This window comes from Rattus norvegicus, chromosome 20 (assembly GCF_021556685.1).
Source record: "Rattus norvegicus strain SHRSP/BbbUtx chromosome 20, alternate assembly SHRSP_T2T, whole genome shotgun sequence".
Taxonomy (NCBI): domain Eukaryota; kingdom Metazoa; phylum Chordata; class Mammalia; order Rodentia; family Muridae; genus Rattus; species Rattus norvegicus.
In genome coordinates this window covers 21,324,188-21,350,488 of record NC_141553.1, presented here as the reverse complement: position 1 = coordinate 21,350,488, position 26,301 = coordinate 21,324,188, and the positions used below count along the sequence as shown (strand labels likewise).

Genomic DNA, 26,301 nt, shown 5'->3' with positions numbered 1-26,301 from the left:
AGAAAGCCCAAGTGAGAGGTTGCAGGTGGAGGCAGAGTATATAACAGCTGCTCTGTGGAGGTGGGGACCAGCATGCCTCAAGGATGCTGTAGGACGGGATGCTACTACATCTGCATCTGCCCTCGAGGACATGACAAGAAGGGATTCTACATCTGCATCCCCTCGAAAAGATGCTGCAAGAGAAGAGTCTCTACCCACCATCTCCACTGGAGGATGCTGCAGGAAGGAAGATTTTCCCCTTCCTTACATGAAATCTGAGCTCATTTTATGAGACGCACATTATTAGCTGTGGTGTGTTGGGTTCAAATACATTATTGATTGCACAGGCTTTATGGACTTGCCTGCATAGCTAATCATTTATGATTCTGCGTCTTGGGGAATTACATTCTAACTTAAAAAATAAGCAACTTACAGATATTTACAGCATAGGCCATTCATAAATTTGAGATTCCTATGTGAAAGAAATTTATGTGTCACTCAGACGCTAGGCTGGAGAGAATCTTTGTTTAATGCTTGTTGTAGAAAAGGCGACTCCCACTTACGGCTTTGCGTCTGTGCTTTGGAATCAGCGTGTGTTTTGTGTAGCTGCGTGGGTCCCACCAGGTCAGCTTTACTAAGGCCTGAATACACAACACATTCCATTAGTCCCAGAAGGTATGATGCTGTGGTAGTCCACAGTGGGCTGATGCATGGCTAAAGCTCTATAGTTTTAGCTTGTCTCTATTTAGGCCCGTTCCCTCCTTGACTGATAACTAAGCTTTGCTTATTTATATATTACTGTATATCTTAATGTCTGCTCAGTATCCTGGTTAGTTTCTGTTAGTTCCTGACAGGCCTAGGAAGAACCCCTTCGAAGAATTTCCTCCATCCATTGGCCTGTGGGTGTGTCTGTGGAGCATTTTCTTGCTTGCTAATTGATGGAGGAAGGCCTGGCCCACTGTGGGTGGCACCATCCCTAGGCAGGTGGGTCTGGGCTGTATAAGGAGCCTAGCTGAGCAGAAGCCAGACAGCAAGCTGATGATTAGCCTTCCTCCAGGCTCCTGCCTTGAGTTCCCTCCCTCCACTTCCCTCAGGGATGGACTGTCATCTGGAAGTGTAAGCTGAATGGAACCTCCTCTCCCTGAATTGCTTTTGGTCACCGTGTTCATCACAGCAACAGAAAGCAAACTAGATAGCAAAGGAACTGTATTTTTCTAACCAAAAAGCAGTATTTTTTTTCAGTGTCCCTAAGTCTTTGAGTAAATAATAATTGCAGCCAATGGCTAGCTTTCAGGATGCACCAAACGTTCCAAAAATCTTTTCTTTGTGGAACAGCCTGAGGTGAGGGCATGAATTGGATATTTGTGGACACCCTATGCACAGATTACATTTTCCAGTGCTTTCCTTCTATATGGCTAGGAGGGATCTATGGGTTTTGGTTGGTTGGGTTTTTTGTTTGTTTGTTTGTGTCTTGTTTTGTTTTTTTAGAGAGAACTTTTCAAGATAATCTCCAACTTACAGAAGAATTGCAAGTTTATTGCCAAGGTCTTCCCTCCTACACACACACACACACACACACACACACACACACACACACACACACACACATGCACACACACACACACACATGCACACACACACACACACACACACACACACACACACACATACACACAGGATACCAAGTTGCTTACAGCGTGTTTCACAAACCCCAAGAATCTTTTTTTTTCTTTTTCTTTTTTTCGGAGCTGGGGACCGAACCCAGGGCCTTGCGCTTGCTAGGCAAGCGCTCTACCACTGAGCTAAATCCCCAACCCAACCCCAAGAATCTTAACATCTATTAAGTACCGTTGGCCACCACCACCCGCTTCAGGAAGCAAGGCCCTATCTAATGTAGGCCCCATGCTTCCCGCCCTTGCCCTTCTCCAGCTCTGTTGAAAGGACGCAGAACCCCGAGTCCATTCCTAAGTCTCCCTCTTAACTCTTACAAACTTGGCATCTTTAGAGAGAATTGCCGGTTATTTGGTAGGAGGCCTTCCAGGAGGCCCTCCTTTGTGCTTACGGGATGTCAGCTCGTTATGTGACTTGAATATATCTCCATGGCCATGCTCTCTGCCTGTTGGGGTTAAGGTGGACACCGCCAAGTTTCTGACTGTTGAGGTCGTCTTCTGATTCTCTCCTTATGCATATGCATTCTGGGTTGGAGCGGGCGTAAGTGGACATTCCCTATTGGCCTCGCCTAGGAGGCCTGTGCCTTTCCTGTTGGTCAGAGGAGCATCACAATGTGGCAATGTCCTTGTTCACTCTGAAGGTGCATATGGCATATGTTGTAGATGTGGCATCAGGAGCCATTCAAGAGGCTTGAGTCCTTCCAAGGCCCCTTTTGGGGCACTCCCCCCCGCCCCGGAATACCAAGATATTCCAGCCCACTGTGTTCCATCCCTGATGTGGGGGAACCCTGGTTTCTGCTCCTTTTGTTTAGTACTGTGTCACACTGGTAAATCCCACGTCATGGTGTCTTCTCATTACTTTTGGGGCCGCCCGACCAACATGGTCACTCTGGGTTTTTTTTTTTTTTTAAACTCTGCTTGGTTATGATTCCTCGCACTAGGCTGACCTTCCCATCTTCACTCCAGGCCTGCACACCCTTCTCATTCTAATCCTTCTAGGCTATACAGCTGTGTAAGCTCAGCCTTGGTGTGAACACACACCCCTTGGCTGGCTCACTGAAGCTCTGACACCTTACACCGGTAGTCCTCTCCCTCCTCTTCTCCTGCCTCTTCCTCCTCTCCTCATTCTCCCTCCTCCCCTTCCTCCTCTCCCCACTCTCCCTCTTCCTCTCCCCACTCTCCCTCCTCCTCTCCCTCCTCCTCTCCCCACTCTCCCTCCTCCCCTTCCTCCTCTCCCCACTCTCTCCTCCTCTCCCCACTCTCCCTCCTCCCCTTCCTCCTCTCCCCACTCTCCCTCTTACTCTCCGTCTTCCTTCCTCCTCTCTTTCCTTTTCTCCCAACTCTCCCTCCTTCTCTTCCCCTCTCCCTCTTCCTCCTCCCACTCTCCCTCCTCCTCTCCCCACTCCTCTCCCTCCTCTTCTCCCCACTCTCCCTCTTCCTTCCTCCTCTTCTCCTTCCTTTACTCCCCATTCTCCCTCCTCCTCTTTCCCTCTCCCTCTTCCTCTCCCTACTCTCCTTCCTCCTCTCCCCACTCTCCCTCTTCTCCTCCTCTCCTCTCCCCACTGCCCTTTCTCCCTCCCCTCCTCCTGTCCCTTGCTTGATATCATCACCAGCACAGACCTCATAGTTTCTTCCCCACCCTCTCACGGGCTCACCCTCAATGCTGCCCCTCATGGCTCATGAGTACCTGTTCAATAGGAGAAGGGGGAGGAGTTGGGCAAAAGTGTTTAAGTGTAAAATAATGGGTAAAACAATGTTCCGCTTAGAGGTTTGCCTTACTAATTATTCTAATGAAAATCAGAGCAAGAAGGGAGGGAGATCTGGTGACCACAAATCACTTTAGTAGACCACTTTGTATGAAACTCTGAACAGTCCCCTTGAATAATTACTTCTGGAGTCAAGAGACTAAAGGCTGCCGTTCTTCCAGTTGACCACAGTGTTGGTCTGGGCCTGCCCTGATCTCTCTCATATGCTTGTGTAAGCCATTAGCATTCAGGTACATGAACCTGTATGTAAGATTCATGTTAAAATAAGTTTACGATAAAGCAAAAAAAAAAAAAAAGAAAGAAAAAAGAAAAGAAAAGAAACAAACGAACAAAACAAAACATAAAAACAAAAATTCTGGATCATGTAGCAACCTTAAGCGTTTCTTTATAACTTCCTTTTCCTCCCTTTCTTCTTTAAACAGAGGAGTGTTCCTTTTGGCTTCCCTTGTATGGCAACCTATGCTGTCGGCTAGTGGCCCAGCCAGCCTGCATGGCTGAAGACGCATTTGCAGGATTCCTTAATGAGCAGGTAGAGCATGTTGCATGTCCCTCGGCTGGAGAGTGCTGATCGGACTCTCACTGTGCAGGCATTTGCTCAAGGGGCCTTTCTGGAAGTGTTAGCTTTTTAAAAATATTGCCGGATGTGAGTCGTGAAGGGTGGCTTGGAGGGGGTGGGAGGGCCTCTCCAGTTCTCTCTGGTTCCCTATCCCACAAGCACAGGCAGGGAATTGTGGCAGAGGTTCTCTTATGGAAACGGATCCCGGCTACCCAGTACTTTTCACATAAAGTCTCTTCTGGCAGACAGTGTTTGGCACAGTTTGAACCTCTGGGCTTCTAAAGCTGCCTCTGTGCCACCTACTCCTGATTTATTCATAGCCATAGTTATTTATATTCAGTAAATAATTAATTGTGGGCTTCAATGAATCAATATCCTTTTTTCTAAAAGATTCCATTAGAAGGAAAGAAAATCTGCATTCTTACCAGGTAGTCAACATCTTCTAATGTTCCGACGGAGAAGGGGAAAAAAAAGTAAAGGGAAATTATTTTCAGTGTGGAGAGAGTTATTTTTATAATTTCCCTGAGTCCTTTGATGAATTGCTGTGGAATTCTAAGCACTCGATTCTAATAGACTAGCTTTCCCAAATCTGTGTTGATTTATGATTTTCTGTGTGTAAAATTGTATGGTAATAATTACCTTCATTTTGCTTAATGCTTCTGAGAATTCCAGGGTGTCTTCTCTGCTCTTGGACTGGGGGTGTGCCGACGTACCTGTACTGCTGATGCATAGCTAATTCTGTCATAGTTTTAGAGTTCTAAAAGCTGGGTTGAGACTTAAGGTGGTAGTGATTTAGATTGAGACTTAAGGTGGTAGTGATTTAGATTGAGACTTAAGGTGGTAGAGATTTAGATTGAGACTTAAGGTGGTAGTGATTTAGATTGAGACTTAAGGTGGTAGTGATTTAGATTGATTTTTTTTTTTTCTTTTTTCTTCCAGCAAACAGGAAAAGGTTTGGTTGGCTGGAGAAGGTTGTACTGTGCTCTGAGAGGGGGTAAACTCCGCTGTTTTTATGGTCCAGAAGAAATTGAAGCCAAAGTGGAACCGACTCTGGTGATTCCTGTTGACAAGGTGAGCCGCATGCTGTCCCAGGGTGAGCCACCCAGCCGTAGCCCCAGACCTTTGAGATGCTGTATTAACAAGGGCATCGTGAATCATGAAGTTTATGTTCATGTATGTTCTTGAAGGAGTCAAGGGCCATGGAGACGGGTTATTAACTGAATGTTCTCCTCCTTTGTACCGAGAGGCTATTGATGGGACAAGTCACCACCTAGTCCCTAAAAACACGTAACAATGGAAGTATGCTAACAGACAGGTCTTAAAGCCCAGAGTATGACCCCCACCTTGAGGAGATATTTATGGGAGCTGGAGACGTGGCTCATTGGTTAAGATGGTCTCCTGCCCTTGCAGAGAACCGGAGTTCAGTTCCCAGCACCCACATCATGCCACTAAAGGACTTTAACTCCAACTCCAGGGGGATCCGATACCCGCTTCTGTCCTCTGAGGGTGCGTGCATACACATAACAGACACACAGAGGCACGTGCATAAAAGAAAAACTGTAAAGTCTTTTTAAAAAGCTACGTGTATCTTTTCATGAGTTTAAGGGATGTATAAACATACATCAGCAGCCCCAGGCTATGTCAATGTTCTTTCTTGTTAATATTCAAAGTTCATTAGAAACACCTTCCGGTTTCTCGCGGGATGAACAGGCAGCTGTCCAAACCTATGCCGGCACAGGAAAGCCTGGTACTGCACTTAGAACATGTGAGGACACTCGCTGTACTAAGACCGTCCCACGGAGAGTCCACCGAGGCTCTTTATCCGAGTTTGACACAAGAAAGCAGCATCGCCGTCTAGTTACAAGCTTTTCATGTAAAATTCTGTCAGGAAGTGGGTCAGCATAGGACGGACCGAGTTTCTTTCACGACAGTTTCGCGACAGTTTAGATTTCGCTTTTCTTGCATATTGTATCCCCCCTCCCTCCACTGCCAGAACCCTTCCCTAGAATACTTTCAACAATGTTTCTGGTGTCAAATCCTAATTGTTTTTAGCTGTTTCCCATGTGGAGAGATTTAGCTGGACTGTGTGATTGGATGGGAACCGTCGCATCCTCTAGCTGTGTGCTATCCACTCTTCTTCTCTGGAGTGATGTAAAGTCACGTGGTATTTAGCGTAACAGTCGTGTTCCTGAAAACATGGGAACCATGTTTTCTCTGATCTGTGTGGACTTGAAGCTAATTCTGTCGCCTTTTCCAGCAATATTTTTAACTATTCTGTTTTCAGAACTATTTTTTGTTTTACCCAAAGGAAATTCTGTAGCAAGACTTTTTTTTTTTTTTTTTTTTTTTTTTTCGGAGCTGGGGACCGAACCCAGGGCCTTGCGCTTCCTAGGTAAGCGCTCTACCACTGAGCTAAATCCCCAGCCCCGTAGCAAGACTTTTTAATCCTGTAGTTTGTCTACCTAACTTAATGTTTTTATTTGCAAGTTCTTCATGATAAAGTTTTAATTAAAAAAGTAAAGTTCAGAGTTATTCTTTAAAAACATAAATAAATAATACCTCCGTATTAAAATATAATGAATTTATATTGGTTTATAAAAATTGGTTTATGGAATATGTAATTTTATTAATGAAAAATGCATATAGTTCCTCATTGGCCCACTTTGTATTTGGTTTTGTTCAGGTGGTGATCTCTTTAGTCTCTTACTACTTTGAAAAAGTCAAACGTACAAAAAGGTTGATACAGAAAGCCAGCCACCTATGCCCTTGAGCAGACAGGACTTACCGGAGTCTGCCCTTCCGGCCTTCTGCTGTTGTTATTTTCTCTCTCTTAGTTATTGTCCTGTTCGCTGGGTCATTGGAAAATCAGTTGCAAGCAGCACAAAGCAGGGATAGTTTGTGTGTAACGGTAACTTTACCACCTGTAGGAAGTCTGTGGCTGACTCAGTATTACTACACGGAGAGGGATTTCCCCAGTGTCCCTACCACGGCTAACTCTCATTGATTGATTCTTTGCTCCAAGACCCCTAGGCACCCACAGCCTTCTCCCTCCTCATGCCTGCCTTTCTTTTCCATTGGTGACACTGACATGTGTTTTAAGTTCAGGTCATGTCTTGGGAGGAAGTGTAGGTGACCCTTGTGTTCGTCACATTCAGATTATGTATCTCTTTGACTGGAGACCGGATGGATATTTTGACGTGCCAGGGCGGTTTGTATTCAATGCTGGGTGGTAAAACTGGAAACCTGCCCAAAATTCCCTTTCATTTTGTATCATAAAATGTGGAGGCGTAAACTAAGATAAAATATAGCCTAAACAAATGGTAGGTTTTAAATTTTAGTGTGTGTGAGTGTATGTGTGTGTGTGTGTGTGTGTGTGTGTACCCAACACACATCAGTGTGCACACACACATACATGAGTATGTGCACCCATGTTTGTTCATGTGTACGCCCCAGAAACATGGAAGCACATTGCTGACACAGTGTGTTCTAGCAAATGTGGTGGCTGGAAGGTATCCCAGGATCCCTTGGGGCTGGATTGCAGGCATTTACAGGACACACAGCTATGGAATGCGGCTGGGATCTTGTCCTGGTGACTGTATGCTAAGCATTCTCCTGATGTTCAACCATCCTCCCAGCCCCACAAATGACATTCTTAATCTCCCTTCCTTTATTCTAGAAAAGGTATCACACTGGTCAGCTCACCTCACCTCAGCTCGATGGCAGGGCTGGCGTCCCCTGTCCAGGTGTATTATTTCTGTTTGACAAGCAATGAAGTAGACATTACTGTTGGGTCAAACTTGTCAAACTAGTCAGGAACGTAAGGTGACTCACCCTTTTCCGAGAAGATAGGAAAAAATAAAGTCATTGAGCTGAGGGTTTTTTTATATATGTGATTAATTTTATTTCTTGATAGATATGCTGCTCTATTGGTTTGGAAGACAGAGCTAAACTTTTGCACTCTCCATACCCATCCCGAATGGGATTTCAAAGTGTGAAGCACCTCAGGGTGGAAGGGTCTAAACTGAAGCCACAGGTGGTCTGAACCTGCCCAGTCTTTCTCATCTGAATTCAGGAGGGCTTTGAGGTGAAACTCAGTTAATACGTCTGCACTTCCTCTCTGAGGGTAAAGATGCCATTCCAGAGGAGTGGCAGCAGTGTTCGCATCCTGACAGAGCTGACAACCTCTTCCCAGGTCAGATGGCCCAGGTGGCTGATGACCCTGATGACCCTCAGGTCAGTGAGTTCGTGGAGTGCCGGGAATCTTCTCCCTTGGTAGAGCCCATGCTTTTGCCCGGCACACCATTGGGTGTTCGCAGGGAAATTGTGGAGGTTTGGCCTTAGAGCTGGAGGAAACACCCATGACATTTGACCTCTGCGTACTCGAATGTGCTTTATTAGCGAAAGCGTTAGGGTAGGAAAGAAGGTTGAGACTTTGAGATCGGCAGTCTTTGCTGCGATTGAAATAGTAGACATCGACCACTTCAGTATATTCACACTGGGACTTGGTTCTCAGGAGGCCTTCTCCTTTGCAGCCCTCCTTCCCCCGCCCCCTCTGCTGAGTCCTCCCTCTCCTGTGCTAAGCCCTTCCCTCTCTCTGTTGAGCCCTCCCTCTCCCTGTGCTAAGGACTTTCCTCCCTCTACTGAGCCCTTCCCCGCCCTCTGCTAAGCCCTCCTCCTCCTCCTGCTAAGCCCTCCTCCTCCTCCTGCTAAGCCCCTCCCCTTCCTCTACTGAGCCCCTCCCCTCCCTCTGCTGAGCCCTTCCCTCCCCTCTGCTGAGCCCTCCGGTGCACCTTACAACTTTCCACTCACAGTAAGCATTATGGATCTAGGTATTCAGATCTGCCACACTGTCTCAGGCATATTGTCACTCCCTAAAACATAATGGTTATGGCATTGCTTAATCTGTTTTCTCAGTTCCGAAAGTGAGTCAAATGTGCAGAAGAACCAGAAGAAACACAGCCATCCGCTTTGAGGCCAGTGCCTAGATTGGACAGGCCCGCAGTGTTTCTTGGTGTCGTTTCTTTGCTGATGTGTTTGAACACAAGGCTGACACACCTCCCTGGGGAACACAACTTGTGAAACAGCTATCTCACGCCTGTGATGTAACAGCTGAGAAATGTAACAGTGCGGACCAACATATAGTCCATCTTTAAATTTACCCTGCTGTTGCCCAAAATGGCAGCTTGGCTTGGGTTTTTAATGCAGGACTATCTCGATTAACTTCCCTTCCCCAAGCAAGGTGATCTGTCTGGTGCCATGCTGGCCCGGGGACTGCACTGTGGTTCATGTGGACCGGCCGTTTCTCCACCCCTTTCCATTCTCTCTTACTGTGTAATAACTCATACATTTTTGTATCTGTCTAATTATTTGGCTTTAAAATACATGATAATTTTCCTTGATGGCGTTTTCTCGTGATGTTCAAATGATAGTTTTGTTTAAGGCCACCTTAAAGGCCATTGGTAACCCCTAAGCTATGACATGTCCGTTACAGGACTTCGCTTGGATTGCGGGGAGGGGCATTCTGCTCTCCGACTGTAATTCTTGTCCTTCTAAACGGCATTTCCTGTAAGGCCGAGTTGGTTCATTAATTTTCATAGCGAGCCTTCTGTGGAAATGGTCACATTCAGGGATCAAAAACCTAAAAGCCATTCCCCACATCCTTTCAATCCATATTTGAAAGGACGATTTACTTCTTCAAAGCAATTGCTTCAACATCACAAAACTTCACTCTGATTGTCATTGGCAAGACACTCAGTGATGGGTGCTTAACAACAGTCTCCGTACACCGCAGAAGCTTTATGATCCGTGGGGTGGGAAGGTAGCTAGAGTTTTCGAGATCAGCAGTCTGTTTTGATTTACATACTAGACATCAGTTATTTCAATAATGGATCTGTCCTGAACCAATCAATAACTCTACTTGGTGTGATAGGTTTTATTGAATTGTCTCAAACATGCTTTTAAGTATTATATTTATCAAGCTCATTTAGAAAGACCAGTAACCACAGATCGCGTGGTATGCTTTCCCATTCATGGTAGTCATTTTGATATCGGAACCCTGTCAGCTACACGGTTGTCCTTTATTAAATATAGGTGCGACAAATGTTATTTAGTAGCGCTTTCCTTCAGGGCGTTTACGTCTGACTGACGCTATTGACAGAAATCTAAGGTAACTATTTCAAACTGATATTGGCCGTGCCCGACCCTTGGCTTAATCGATGACTGCGTTATACAGTTCAGACATCCCCTCCATGGCCTGTGGATGTGCGCATGCTCCGTCGCCAGACCCGTGTCAGCGCTGATGTCAGCGGTGGTGTCGGTTTTTTTTTTTTTTTTTTTTTTTTTGGTTCTTTTTTTCGGAGCTGGGGATCGAACCCAGGGCCTTGCGCTTCCTAGGCAAGCGCTCTACCACTGAGCTAAATCCCCAACCCCGGTGGTGTCAGTTTTAAGCACCGCTCTTTTCATTCTCAATCAACTGGGCTTGAGACTTGTCTTTGTGACATATTGGAAGGAAGGAAGGAAGGAAGGAAGGAAGGAAGGAAGGAAGGAAGGAAGGAAGGAAGGAAGGAAATGTCGCCTGTAGCACAGACAACTTAGAGGCAAGAAAGAGACTTTCTAACAACATTTTATTTTTAAATTTTCAAGATAGTACAGAACAGTGTAATTGAGCCCCTCTCAAGCATTCTGTTCTCCCGTACAATACTAAAGATTTTACTTGTGTATTTCCCAGTTGTATAATGAAAAAATATATTTTATATACATTTAGTCATATGTAGTTAATAATAATAATAATAATAATAATAATAATTCAGATAGTGCTCCCATTTCCCAGTAGAAGGGATTCTGTAACCATTTGGGTCTGATTCCAGATCGAGGACCTTACTTGAATTAGCTGGAGTTTTTGAATGGCTTTCCTTGCTGTTTCCCACCTCCCCTCCCCAACACACCACCAACATAGTTTATTTATTGAAGAGAAGAAACAATCATTCATCTTACGGAGTTTCCCATAATCTCAATTCCTCTGTTTGTGTCTCTGAGGTTTTGGGATGGTGATTGGGGTTGGTATGGAGCAGGAGTATATTTTGAAAACACGTGTCTGTATGCAGAGGGGTAAACTACATTGAGCCTGTGGCTCCTTTTGGCACCCATCTGTGGTGCTGCTTAAGGTCTTTTCCTGCCATCTGTAAGCTGTCAATATCTTAGCAACCTGTGTCTACTGCTAGGTTATCTCTAAGACACTGCTCGGAGGCAGCAGGATGAGCTGCGTGCGTGCGCATGCGTGTATGTATGTACCTGTCTGAGGGTGAGTTTGAGTATATGTGACCGAAACAACTAACATCCTTCAAAAGTGGCCATTGAGATAGTTTATAATTGTTATGCGTTTAGAATTCAAGGGCCAGGCACAATGTAGCCCTCTCCTCTGTTTTTTCTTACTGATGCTTATGTTGTCCCGGGGACTAACAGAGTCCTTCAGGCGGTATTCTTGAGCGGAATCTGCAGTCTTCAATTTCCGGTGGGACCGCAGACTTGAGAATCATCCTCGCCCATGGTGACCCAAGCATTTCCCCCAGAGTGGTTTTTTTGTTTGGTTTTTTTTTTTTTTTTTTTTTTTTTTTTAGGAAAGGTGCTTAAAGAGGATCATAAATCTGGGTGCGGCAGTAGGCTTGTCTGGAAAGGGTGGAACACATTTTAATTCAAGGTGATAGAAGCCAAAAGGAAACTTCCCCACGACCTCAGAGTGTGTCTTTGCTGCAGAGTTGAGCCCTCGTGGCCTTTTCAGGGAGCTCTTCCTTCTTACTCCGCCGCTGTGCACAGGGACATCCTGAGAAGCAAAGTCAGAGCAAGCTGCCCATCAGCGTAATCCCAAGTCCGTCACAACCCGGAAGAGCTGCGTAGAAAGCGTCCTCAGAGACTGCAAGGACCGCGCATGCTTAGTGCTCTCAAACCAAACACTTTTTGGACGGTAGAAAGAGTAAAGCAGGAACCTGGGTCCCATCATCTGCTTCTCTTCTTGGAATGTCTGTGAGCGATGCGCTTGGGTTAGAGGCTGGTCCTGCGGTCTCATTCTTTTATTCCAAACCGTGCAGCCACTTCCTGGTGCTAGATACTAAGTGGTCCTTGAGATACAACAAATGCCGTGACCGGGTCATTTCCAGACTGTTCACTTTTGTGTCTTTTGAGGGGAGACATCGAGTATCTGTCCTTGCTGTGAGTCATAGAATATAGGTTCCAAAATTTATCCCGCTCTTTTCTCATGACTTCATCTTTGAGGAGGATAGAGGTGAGCCTGTTTTGATGTCACCAGTGCCACAAGCAGCTTGGGTGAACTCCAATAGATGACAAGCCACACTTGTGCTAATCTTTCTTTGACAGACAGTGTTTAAGTACAAATATTCCCCATTAGTTAGATTATTTGGGTGATAAGGTATAATTTAATCTAAATTCTGCATTTCATTTTCACTTATTACAAAAAGCAAACGAACAAGCAAGAGTATTTGACATATGCCATTCCTCATGAGACAGAGAAAGGCAGATCTCTCAGTTCATACCCAGCCTGGTCTACATAGTGAGTTCAGGCCAGCCAGATCTGCGTAGTGAGATCCTCTCTCAAAACAAACAAAAACCCTACCTTGGGATGTTTAAAACCTGTAACAATGCCTATGGGTCCTGTAGTTAATGGAGGATGTTATGTTCATCTACACTGTTGACTTGGATTTACTTAGGATATAAATGGTCTGCTTCCTCATTCAAGTCACTTCATTAGAAACAATACCTTGTTGAATGTGTAAACACTTATGTGCAAAGAATCCCATTTTCTTTACTTAGTTGAATCTATTTAATCCCATCTACAGGAGTAATCAGGAATTCGTGTTGAAGGGAAATTAGGTAGAAATAGTCAGATGCTCAAAATATTTATCTAAGCCCCCTCTCCCACTTGAATTCAACCTTCAGTTAGGATAAGAGCAGCATCCTGAAGATTTTTCTATAACTATATTATCCTCTGAAGTTGGTAATAAAACCATGTTTTAAAAGAGATGGGTCGGTTGTTGGTGTTTGGTTGATTGGTTGGTTGGATGATTGTTGGTTAGTTGATTGGTTGGTTGGATGATTGTTGGGTAGTTGATTGGTTAGTTAGATGATTGGGTAGTTGATTGGTTGGTTGGATGATTGGGTAGTTGTTTGGTGGTTGATTATTTAGGTAGTTGATTGGTTGGTGGTTGGTGGTTGATTGGTTGGGTAGGAAATTGACTGGTTATATGATTGGTTCTTGTTGGTTGGTGCTTGATTGGTTGGGTGTTGGTCAGTTGTTGGTTAGTTAGTGAATAGTCAGTGGTTGGCTAATTGGTTGGTTGCAGCTTTAAAGGCAGTCTTTTAGCTTTTTTTAATGTTGTATATATGATTACTTAACTCACAGTGATTACTTAATTCACAGTTTGTTGCCTGCAGGTAGGGATGTACAAAGACCTTGTCACTATAAAATCACTGTGTTGACCCTATGTCACACTGCAGTCTAGAGGCTGTCTACACTCACTGACTTCCCTGTAACCAGCAGTCAGACCCATCCCAAGATGACTGCCAGTCCTGACGTTTTTAATATTCTGGAAGTTCAAAGACACACAGCTGCTTTCTGCAGCAGATGTGTTCCCATGGATTCTGGAAGAATTAAATCCTATAGAAAATAATTCCCTATACAGTACTGATAGGATTTACCCATTCTTCAGGGAATAAAGTTTTCCTTCCAACCCCACCACTTCCCTGAAACTCACAACACAGTTGTTGCAAGTGTGTGTAGGTGTGGGCTGTCACTTTCTCCCCACTCCTAATCGGCGTCAGTAGCTACAGGCCATCGCATTCTGCACTGCAGAAAGGGTAACTGCCTCCTCCCTGTAAACTGGACTGTACTCACAGGGACCTTCCGGAGCGCCAGGTGTCTAAGTGGCACAGGCTAGAGTTGAGTTGTGCTCCTTTGAAGAGTACGTTCCCTATTTTTATATCAAATACAATAAGGTACACCATTAAAGTTTAACTATTTAAATGTTTTTATTTCCAATTTAAAACCAGTTTTTACTTTTTAAATACGTTTCTAAAAATGTATAAATGGCCTCTGTGGATCCCACTGTGTTTCCTTGGGACAGTGCTGCCCTTGGATGTTGGGAAACGAACCTTCTGTCCCAGATGCCATTCCTCCAACATCCTTCAGTCTAAGCCACCTGTCCTTGCTATTACTACTTAGCCGTCTGTGACTTGGGGACTGGCCTCTGCCTTCCAGCACCATGAATGTCACGGCATTGCCTTATCTGGTACCACTCAGAAAGGCGCTGAGATTTCTAACAGGGCTGAGACCATGGCTCCTGTGGTATACTGTTTCGTTCATTCTCCAAGGAATGGCTTGAACATTGGACTTCTACAATTCACCCAGATCTTGACCTGTGAGCATTACGAGTGAATGTGACATATGAAATGAATGTTATTGATGGAAACCTGTTTGTTGGTTTAAATAAAAGACTGTAACATTTCTACCACTTCAACCAATAACACTGTAATATGTATGACTATTTGAGTAAAAAGGGAACAGACTTGACTGATTCAGTTTTACGGCGGTTGCAAATGTAGTTGATATCTAACCACACTAAAGCAATGGCATGCTGCACTTGCTTTACCACAATTCTAAGATGTATTTAAGAGGCAGGAAACCAGGATCCTGATGGCAGCTATGTCCCAAGAACATATAATTTTGAACTTATCATATATATGTGTACAGTATACCCAAAACTCTCTTAACGAAAAGAAAAATGTTTCTTGAAGACATTCTAGATTGGAGTTTGAATGCTGAAAATCCTTCAAGTGACATATTTTAAATTTCAAACCATCAACGGTAAGATTACCCAGTTGGATAAATGCAGTAGCTGAGCAGTAAAAGGTCGTTTTGATCATTTCCGAACTCTTTTCTTAGAAACCACCAATTTTATCCTAATTTTTAGGAAACCAGGATCCAGGCCATGGAAAAGGATTCAAAGAAAATGCACTGCTTCTCCGTCCTCACCACGGCTGCTGGGCGAGCAGTGAGTCACATCTTTGCGGCTGACGGCCTAGGAGACTTTCAAGAATGGATGGACGCTTTCCGGCAGCACCGCTTTGATCTCAGTAAGTAGATATTTGCGTTCTCAAGCAGTGTGTTCATGTGACCTGGAAGGCCAGACACAGCCATCCAAATTCTAAAATAAAGAACTTACAGTGGGGATTTTTCTCATTTAAATTTCCTGAAAGCCATGGCCGAGTACCACGAACCTGTTCCAGATAATGATCATCTCCGAGGAGTCTCGTTTTTTAGTAACCTTCTTCTAACTGCAGGGCTGCTATGATACCATCTTGTGCTTCCTGCAGAGATGAGTTTTAGCCCCTTGAATGTCTGTCCCCATCTCAGTAACACAGCCTGGCTCCGTGCAGAAAATGCGTAAGGATCTCAGGTTTCCTCCTCCTTTCGTGGGAGCCTTGCTCACCGGTAGATTCTTGGCCACAGCGATACACAGAGCAACCTATGCATTCATTGTCTGTGATTTTGCTTTGGAAATGGGACTGTTGGTGACGGCTGCTTCTGAGCCAGCTAAGCCTCGTGTTAAGAGTCAGCCAGGATTTCACGTCGACAGAACGATACAGGCTCATGCCGTCGAGTCACTTGCAAGCAACAGTGATTTACGGACGCTGTAAAGAGGTGGCACCTGCTGCTATCCTGCAGGTCCCAGGCCTGCTCTGATGTGCAGTGGACGGCGGGATGGAGGTTGGGAAGTGGGCAAGGACAGGCACTGAGTGTGGAGATGGCTTGCCTCTCTTGAGGGAGGTAAATTACTCGACTCTATGCCAAAATGAGGAAAGGGAGACACAGAGAGGCCTGTGGTTTGTGTCATTGAACTAGGGGAGTCCTTTGAGGTGCTTTCCTCAAGCACCATCCTGAGGCACAGTCTAGGTTCTTCTCCAGGTTTAGGTTAGCTTAAGTTGCTGTGACCATGTAGGCAGGAGTGACCTCAGAACCAGCCTGTGTTCTATTACGTTGTTTCTCTGAGACTCACTATGTCCTGGCTCCTGCCCCAGCTTCCCAAGTGCTGACTTGGTAGGCATGCAGGAGTGGTGATGTAATAAAGACATGTAGCTCAGGCTAGCCTTGCCCTTGAGTCCTCTGGGATTACAAATGGCACTGCGTAGGCCTAGTCAAGAGCCTCCTCTCTTTTGCTGATTGCAGTTCGAATCTTGACTGCTTTCCTAGGCTCTCTGATTCAGACAGTCTGACTTCCAAAAAGCCACTTATTTTAAGAAATGATTCTTGGCAGTATATGCTTTATGTGGGCATAATAACAGAGAAGGTAGCAATTAAAGCACTAGTCCAGAACATTCTAGTACCAGTGGGACCAGAGGAGGACCCATTTCTAGGTAACTTCTCATGTATGTCACTTTGAAGCTAAACCCTTTTTTCTAACCAAGTTGTGCCAGTCTGCCATCTTTAGAATGCAGCTCCTCCTACATTTTATACTTTGTATGTCAACGAAGCACAGATGGAAGTCTTTATACTACCTGAACCATTACATTATATGTAGTACTATCATTATATATATATATATATATGTATATGTATATATATATATATAACCTAAACCATTCCATTACATTATATGTAGTACTATCATTTTCTTAACGTTTTTGTCATTTTTAAATTAACAGTCAGTTTGTGCCTCTCTATGTGTGTCTCTGTATCTGTGTGTATGTGTGCATCTAGGTATATGTGTAAGTGTGTCTGTCTGTCTGGTATGTGTGTGTGTCCATCTGTTTGTGTCTGTGTGAAGGGGCATATGTGTGTTTCTGGTGTATGTGTGTATGTCTGTGTGTCAGTGTATGTCCATCTGTTTGTGTCTGTGTGAATGGATATATGTGTAAGTGTGTCTGGTGTGTGTGTGTGTGTGTGTGTGTGCCCATCTGTTTGTGTCTGTGTGAAGGGGTATATGTGTAAGTGTGTCTGGTGTGTGTGTGTGCATGTGTGTGTGAATGTGTATGTGTGTGTGCGTGTGCATGTGTGCCTGTGTGTGGAATGTATATAATACAGCACATGTGTGCAGGTCAGAGCCCAGCCTATGGAAGTCAGCCCTCTTCTTCCTCCGTGTGGGTTCAGCATTGAGCCTATTTCCACTGAGCCACCTCATTCTAATTTTCTTATCAACAAGCGTGCCTTCCTCATCGTGGTTGAAGTACGGTGTGTAGTACAAAGTAGAAGAAGATAGCAAGAATGGAATAACATAAGAATAATTTAATATTTGGGTCAAATTTCAGTACTTAATTTCAGCCCAACTTATAAAGGGAAGCCTGGGAGAGTAAGCGAATAAGAATTCATGAGAAAGTGTTATTAAACATAGGTGTGCTTAGCCGTCATCGCCGTGGTCTGGAGGGTCGGGGCAAAGGGGATGCTGCCTTCCTGTTTGCGAGCTTATACAGGAGGTGTGGCCCCTGTTCTCTATTATAGCCAGTGGCTAGGAAGGATAGCGCAAAGAGAGCATGTTTGAACAAACTTGGATCATTATAGGTTTCCCCCCAAATATTTACTACAAATGCTGAGTTACGCGAATAGCTTAGCGTGAGACGTCATTGTGATAGGGAACACGGACAATAAGTAAATATCGTGACAGAGGCACTAGGATGCTAGCAGGTAGCAACGCTCACAAGCCTGAAAACCTCAGTTCCGTTCCGAGGGGCCCTGTGGAGGAAGGAGAGGACCAACTTCTGTAGGCTGCCCCCTGTGCCCACAGTAGTGCCATAGCATGAATGTGATTACATGCACACACACACTCACACACACACACTCTCACATACACACTCACACACACACTGTCACACATACTCTCACACACACTCACACACACTCTCATACACACACACTCACACATACACTCACACACACTCTCACATACACACTCACACACACACTCACACACTCGCACACACTGTCACACATACTCTCACACACACACTCACACACACTCTCATACACACACACTCACACACTCACACACACAGACACACACACAGACACACACATACACTCACACACACACTCACACACTCACATGCACACACTTGCATGCACACACACACACACAGACACACTCACACACACACTTGCATGCATACACGTGTGTCTAATAAGGCAGCATCGTGGGAAACATCTTTAATATTGAGCAGGTTATGTGAACACAGTAGATCGTACCTGATACCAGCCTCGCATTAGCGTATTAGCTGTCATGTATTTCTGTGTAAACAGACCTAGTCACTGCAGAATGTTTCAACTGTATAATCGCCTCTGGCATCAGGAGCACGTGGACGATGCAGGGTTGTGTTCCCCACCTGGCATGGCTAATATCCTGTTTCTAGTGCAGCCATGTAGCACTTTATCTTAAGATCCCCCGTGCAGAAATCATCTCTTCCCAGCATGGTACGTCCTGGAGCCCAAAGGAGAAATACTGGCCCAGTTAGAACGAAGCATCATTTTTTTCATTAAATACTATGTTTCCCCAACCGCAACAAAGAAGGCAAAAAAAAAAAAAAAAAAAAAAAGCTCTTACATATTTATCTAAAATAAAGGGGGTGGGGGGGTGCCAGTTCCAGCTTGTGGATTCAGACCCTGAGAGGAACCTCTACAGCTGTGTCCTGGGGCCTTACTTCCTGTTGGTTTGCCGTGTGGTAATCAGCATCATAATAAAATGCCCTGAAAGGCTTTTGATGTGTCTTAACTAGTTATGGTAATGGATTCAAAATGCAGGCATTTATCGCAGTGCGCCACGACTACAAAATGAATATGTAATAAACACAAAATGTCTTTCAAATTCCTAAGCCACGGAAAACTAGCATGTTGGACAGATCAAATATGTGTATTCAGACCGCTGAAACAAGGGAAGGAAGTGTTAACCTTAGAAGGTGTCTGATGTGTCGTCCCCACTTTTCTAGTGATGCGGGCCTGCGTGCTTTCTATGATGTCACTGGATAGACACATGGTGTTGTGTCTCGGGAACTCAGCAAATGCCTATCTTTTTTTAGCTGTAGAGGAGAACTGAGTCCCAAAACCTCAAGGTTTGAGTAAGTAAAACAGCGATGACTATTAAACAATTCTCATTTCTCAATTGGAAACTGAACTCAAAGATGTCTGAGGACTTGGATTCTGTATTTCTTCCTCGGTCTGACAGCTGGATTTCAGTGAGGATTTGCCTTTCAAACATCTGAAACACTGGATGTCTTTCTCTACAGTGGAAAAGAAAAGCTGTGTACTCTCCTTTCGATGTGAATATGAAATTTAATGTGATTGTTGATGGTTTCATGTGGTGAGGTACCGGCTGACCTCAGGATCTCGATGTCTACCCAGAACTGGTTTCTCGTTTGTTTGGTTGGTTTTTAAATGAATCACCCATGCAGAGTCGGCTTTGGAAACTGGATTGTACTGGGTTTTTATGTGGGCTTCTTGAAAGCTTGGCTTTATTGATAAACTGTTAATTTTCTAACACACACCTATACACATGCGGGCACGCACGCGCACAAAGGACTGATATTGGGAGAAAATGAAATATATAGCCTCACATTTATCTTTCAAACTAACCTGCCCCTTCCTTTCTCTCTTAGGCCACTGGAAGCATTGTTGTGAAGAACTTATGAGAATTGAGATTATGTCACCACGGAAACCACCTTTGTTCCTGGCAAAGGAGGCGACTTCAGTGTATCACGATATGAGTAAGTGGGCGGGGCTTGCCGCTTCCGAGCCATAGAGTGACCGAAAGGCAACCTCGTCCACACCCCAGCCGCTTATTGACATTAAAATACTAAAAATTCTCAGGGCACAGTCAAATTGAATTTAAAAAAAAAAAAAAGGAGAGAAAGAGAGGCTATGATTATAGACTGAGGAGCTCATGTTTAATAGATGAATTAATACAAAATTAATGAGCGTGTATTTTTCATAGTTTGAATGCTCATGATTAAGCCAAAAAAAAAAAAAAAAAAAACCTCCAGGCTTTAAAGAATAAAGTCCTCAGCTCATGGGACTCAGAAAGTATGGACATGCAGACTCTAAGATGTAATCACGTTCAGTTGGTGTTCTCTGTTTTATCAAGTGGCTTTTGCTGTTGTTTGTCTGTTTGTATGACCAATAGGGAAATATTAATGAAGGAAGCATTCACCTCTGGTCAGAAATAACTAGTTAAGTCTAATTCAAACATTGGTCTTTCTAGAGTTTCTGTTTCACTTTCCCACCCCTTGAAAGGTGTTAATCCTGTGGGGTGGCCTCCCCCATAGTGCTGGGATCAAGCACATCCGGACAGTAGTGCTGGACTCTATCTGCCAATACACTTGCAAGGCTGTGTGCACGCGCATGTGTAAGTGTGTGCATTCACAGTCTTAGATTCCTTTAAAACATCAGAGACACGAAGCAGGAAACATTGGTCTCCGTTTTCTTACTTTTCTCAAGGGAAATTTTACCCAGCATCCTTAACACCGAAGTTAGTGCGAGGGTTTGGGACTCCTGCCCTGGGGTGTTGGAGGATTTTGTCTGTTTGCTTTTCCTTTTGTCTTTTATCCTCAGCAGAAAGGTCAAGGTCTGTAGGGAAACCTGCTGGCTCCTTACCCCCATCCCCTTTTACATAGGGAGCTTCCTAGTAGGCAAAGGAAGAGTTTGAGTCTAGGAAAAGTTACCGCATAATAAACAGTTAAGCTAAGAGTTCAAGAAGCGCTAGGATGTGTCTGTCCACCAGTACTGTGTGTGTGTGAATGCTATGCATTTCCCCTATACTGCATATGTTGAATATATGATGTCTAATGTATAAGTATGATAATGAGAGCCTTGCTTGGGGACTCTTTTGATAGGCTTACTTTTATAAATCAGTGTTTTTATTATACATCCTGCTCCCAAGTTTTTAATGGTCACTATAGGTAGAATATTGATTTGGAAAATAAGATCTTATTTGGGGGCTGGGGATTTAGCTCAGTGGTAGAGCGCTTACCTAGGAAGCGCAAGGCCCTGGGTTCGGTCCCCAGCTCCGAAAAAAAAAGGACCAAAGAAAAAAAAAAAAAGATCTTATTTGGATAAAGTACATATGGTCATTGGATTTTTTTTCCCCCATAAAGTCTCTTCTTAAAATTATTACAGGCATTGATTCACCTGTGAAACTCGAAAGCGTGACGGACATAATACAAAAAAAAATCGGAGAGACCAATGGACAGTTCCTCATTGGTCGGGAGGAGGAATCCACAACACCCCCGTGGGCCTCAGTGTTTGATGGCAGCCATGAGATGGTCATCCAGAAGAAAGTCTTGTCCCCAGCAGGCAAACCAGCACCGGATGGGAAAAGGAAAAAGAGACGTGCTCCCCTCCCTCCTATGGATCAGCCTCCCTTCAGTGTAAAGACACAAGGTAGCATGGGTCAGTCCAAGGACAGCGAAGCCCAGGTCGGTGTCTCTGGGGCCCCATCTTCAGATCGCAGACTGTCACCGCCTACGCATCACCTCCAGAAACCGGTGGCTGCCCCTCGCAAACTTCTCCCCACCAGGAAAAGCAGTTCAGAGGACAGCGGGCCCACAGATGCTAAAACCAGTTTGGACGGGAAGCCAGTGCCAGCTCCAAGGCAGAAATCCATCAGAGACATTCTGGACCCTCGATCGTGGCTCCAAGCACAAGTGTAGGAAGCCTGTACTGTGTAAATCCAGCTGTAAGGCTCGGTCAGAGGCATTGTGAGTGTAATGTTAGATAATTGTAGAGGTAAAGACCAGAGCAGTTTCCGGAAGCCATTAATAAGTGGTTAGATACAGAAAAGCACCTTTAAATAGAGAATTGGATTTCCCCTTTACTTCTCCTTTCCAGAATATCAATGGTTTCTCCCCACGGAACAAAAGAGGAAATTTCTAGACAATATCTTACTCGTTGGAAGGGTTAATTTATTCCTAATTTTGTAGCAGGCAGTGGACAGGCAGCAGGCATTAAAAGCATTGATTTTTTTTTGGGGGGGGGGTAAAATGTCTTCAATACAAGCCACATTCTCATTGTGAGAACTTTAATACTTAACGGAGTGCTTCAAAGGTTTTACTCAAACCACAAATTACAGAATCCACCCAAGGAAATGTGTCCGGTCAGCTTTCTGGGATTCTCATCTAACAGTCCTCTGGATCCCTCCCCTCTGTTGTTTAACTCAATGATCTATAGGGTTGACCTTTTTAAATTCCTGGGATACATTTTCGAATATTAAACCCTTTATCTTTAAAGGGAATTTGTAATCTGCTATTCAAAGTCATTTCTTTGATGAGCCCTGAAATCCTGTTGACTTCACCGCTTGCAGTGAGGCCCACCCTTCTTAGGGAGTGAAGTGGATGTGAAATGTCCCCCTTCGTCCTGCTTGCCATAGGATGCTAATCTCCGTTTGTGGCCTCTGGAATTCAGGGAGACAAGTCGCTGACTAATGCCTTAAATTTTTACTTAATACTTTAAAAGCAGATGGCAGATTCAAAAAATTATCAGGAAGGTTGACCGCAGTAATCTTCAGAATTAATCCTTTTTCAATTTTTTAATTAGATTTTCCTTTTTTTTTTTTTTTTTGAGTAAGGACTGATGTCTGTTATTGATATTGTCTGATATTGTGTTACTGATATTCATTCAGTAATCACATTGGCGTCATTTCCATAGGAGGTAATTTCCATAGCAACTAATCACAGTGACCCAAACAGGATTATAAATTGAATGGGGGGATAAATAGCAAGAGGATGAATATCTTAAACGGACAAAAAGAAAAATCCACTTTTTATAATAACCCCTTTTGTAAACAAGAGTAGCGGAACAGTTTTAAAATGTCATCAGAATTTCCAAGCAAACTTCCCAGAGGGTATTTGCACCAGTTCTGAAAAGTCCAGGACCTCCCACGCCCTAACGGGTACCATAATCCATCACGCTGAAGGAATGAGTTCTGTCAATCTGGATGGGAACTACGCCCACGTAAAATGGCCAACCGAGGTATTGATGGGACCAACCATTCACCGTTTTTAGATAGCAGAGGGGAATAGTTCGTCTGTCTGTTGCTTGCCCAGGAACCCCCAGTAAAAAGGGGAACCCGGGTCCAGTGACACACAGCCCTTGTGAAGGTCGAGACTCCTACGCCCATGGAAACCCGAAGAATAGATGGGTGTGGTTTTGTTTTTGTTTTAATCTAACTGAAAGGGTCTGGGAAGTTTTGGTGGTAATTACCATTTCTTTGCTTTCTTTTTATACTTATTTTATGTATATGAGTACACTGTGGCTGTCTTCAGACACACCAGAAGAGGGCATCAGATCCTACCATGTGGGTACTGGGACTTGAACTCAGCACCTCTGGAAGAGCAGTCTCTTAGCCGCTCAGCCAGCTCTCCAGCCCCAGTAATTGCCCTTTCAATACATCAAAGTACGTTGTTTTATTGCTTAAAAAATGCCTCTGTTAGCCCTTGGCGACATCTTCAACAATTCTTATGAACTGTTGATGGAACCTCTTTTTTGTTTGTTTGTCTAAGTTAGAAAGTGCTGCTGGCAAAATTGTTTCTGATCCCTGGCACCCAAGTGCCCCTACCTCGAGCCCCTGTGCCCCTCACTTGCTGCGTTCCTCTATTCAAGCCTTCCGATTTCTTGTACAAATTACAGCTGGAAGAATTTAAGGTGTGTGCGTGCGTGCATGCATGCGTGTGTGCCTGTGCCTGTGCCTGTGCCTGTGCCTGTGCCTGTGCCTGTGCCTGTGCCTGTGTCTCTTCCTGGAAACATTCTGAAGGAGTTGTGTTCTTAGCAGGCAGCTTTGAACCATGTCTGAAATCAGCCTCCTTCCTTCTTGGTGGGTGAAATTCTGCCCAATCCCCACCAGTTAAAGGAGGTCCCCCTCTGTACCACTCTGCTCATCAAATACTAGGCCACACTCGCCCTACACAACAAAAGAGAAGCTGTCCTCTCTTTTACTCCTCCCTCCTAACTCTTCCCACCTTCCTTCCTCCTCTTCTCTCATTCCGTCACAACTTAAAAGTGCTGAGATACTGACTGGTGGAGGGATGCATCACGTGATAGAAGAGGTGCGGCAGCTTCGTGTGTGTCCTTCCGATTCGTTTCTTTGCTATCAGATCTTGATAACATTATAATTGGAGGAACTTAATTATGGTGCTTTCGAGGATGCAAAGATAACGTCTTGGGCAGTTGCATCTACATCTCAAGGTCTGTGCTATAAATTACACAAATTATAAAATAAGTTTCCTTATTTTGACATCTTTCGAAGAGGAAGAACACCCTTTTAAACATAAATACGCACATCTCAAGGTAAAATCCACCAAAACACCAAACATGGATCTCACCACTCCATAAACAACTTTTAAACAGATATGGCTACGTGTGTGGAAAACTATACATTCCTTACCAATATTTGTCCCTGCCTTTTAGGAGAAAATGTCCCTCACCTAGCACTGTTCATTAAAAATCAGTAGGAGCTTAGAGACCACCAGTGCAAGGTAGGCAGGCCATGCTGGCCAGTCTTCCTTTCAGGTACCTCAGACCTACTGTGAAGTTAATTAATTCAGTTCAAAATGAAATTATAGGGGCATTTGGTGGAGTTTGTATTCAGTGGCCATTTAAATGCAATCGCCTGTACAACTCAGCAGGGGCAGCCATGTTAGAGATGCAGCAGATGCGGGGGCGGGGGGGTAGGTACAGGTGTGCTTCTTGTGGTGAATTGTATCTCCTGACCAGAACTTTCCAGAACTCACGGATACACTCAAGAGGGAGTTGGTGGGTAGCAGTTAAGGTGCAATTAATGACCATTTGCATTCTGGCAGTTGTCTTCTCCGCCCTGTTATGTTTCAATAGCATTTCTAGACAGGCGGGGGGGGGGGGGTGCTTCCCTTTAGTCTCAGTGGCAGGGAGGCAGAGGCAGGCAGATCTCTGAGTTCGAGGCCAGCCTGCTCTATGGACTGAGTTCCAGGATAGCTACACTAAGAAACCCTGTCTTGAAAAACCAAAAGGAAAAAGCATTTCTATTTTAAATTTTTTATCGAGATATTTCTCTCTCTCTTTCTCTCTCTCTCTCTCTCTCTCTCTCTCTCTCTCTCTCTCTCTCTGTGTGTGTATGTGTATGTGCGTGCATGTACATGCATGCAAACATGTGCGCCCATGGAGGCCAGAAGAGGTCCTTGGACCTCGTGGAACCGAATCACAGGTGAGCCTCTCTCAGTATGGCTGCGAAAGAACTCCTGCGGGAAGAGCAAGTTCTCGTAACGTCTGTACCATCATCTATCCAGCCCAAAACGTGTGTTAACTACTTTGTTATTGTTAATAACAGTTCCACGAACACTGTTGTTATACATTGTGTATCTCATCAACCCTGGGTGAAAATAGCACTTTTGAGTTTTTTTTAAATGGACTTTTTTTTTCTTTTTAAAACGTTATTTATTTGTTTACGTATTAGCTGTATGTGTCTCCGACCACAAAGGAAGCCAGGTGACAACCTGCGGGAGTCAGTTCTCTCAGTTCTCTCCTTCTATCAAGTGGGTCCTTCCAATGGAACCCAATTCCTGTGTTTAGTGGCAAGCGTCTTTATCCACTGAGCCATCGGCCAGCCCCCATCTTTGACTTTTTAAATGGCAGAATTTCATTTGAAAGTAGATTGTATTCTTTTTCTAACTTGTTGAACTGTGTTCCTTTAACCATATGTGGATCAAATGTTTGGATTAAAAAATAGTACTTCTATCAGACTTTTTGTTAATGATCAAAGGTACTTGAGTGTAATCTAAGTCACATAATTAAAACCTGTGTAGTAATTAAAGGACTTGATTCGTGAAGACATTTTCTAGCATGTTCTCTGGGGTTCTCCTTCTGGGCTGACCTGGTAGGGATGAATGGACAGTTAGCTTTAGAGGGAAAATCACAGTCAGGTATTAGGAAGCTCAACATCCGGGCAACTTGGTGTCCTTCATGGTTGAACATTTGCATGGAATCCTAGGCAGAGCCTGTGACCCCCAAAAGCCTTTGAGGTTACCCAGCTTTTAGGTTATCAAGCCAGGAATTCCCCTGCCTGTGAGTCACAAGCCACAAGGACATACCCTGCATCAATTCTCCCTCATACTTAATTTATTCTCTTGGAGCACATCAAGGAGAGAAGTGGCAACCCTTCCTTGAATCCCTCATTTCCTGATTTTATTTCTAAGGGTGTTGTCAGGTATTGTATTTTACATTTCTTTCCAAAAGAAAAAATTTCCATTTCTCTTGGGAGAGAGGATAACCAATTAGTGGGTGTGGATAAAAACACCTTAAGGTTGAGTGAATTAA

At 44.2% G+C, this 26,301-nt stretch overlaps 1 protein-coding gene across 2 annotated transcripts in view; it reads left to right on the top strand.

The window, feature by feature from the left end:
- Positions 1-25,818, top strand: part of Rtkn2 (rhotekin 2) — a 73,305-nt gene extending 47,487 nt beyond the window's left edge. For both annotated transcript variants that reach the window (NM_001107625.3, XM_087597503.1), the window contains 5 exon segments: positions 3,838-3,944; positions 4,911-5,042; positions 14,951-15,113; positions 19,620-19,727; positions 21,136-25,818. In NM_001107625.3, the coding sequence (NP_001101095.2) occupies positions 3,838-3,944; positions 4,911-5,042; positions 14,951-15,113; positions 19,620-19,727; positions 21,136-21,668 (1,043 nt within the window). In that variant the 3' untranslated portion in view covers positions 21,669-25,818.
- Positions 25,819-26,301: the final 483 nt, after the last annotated feature.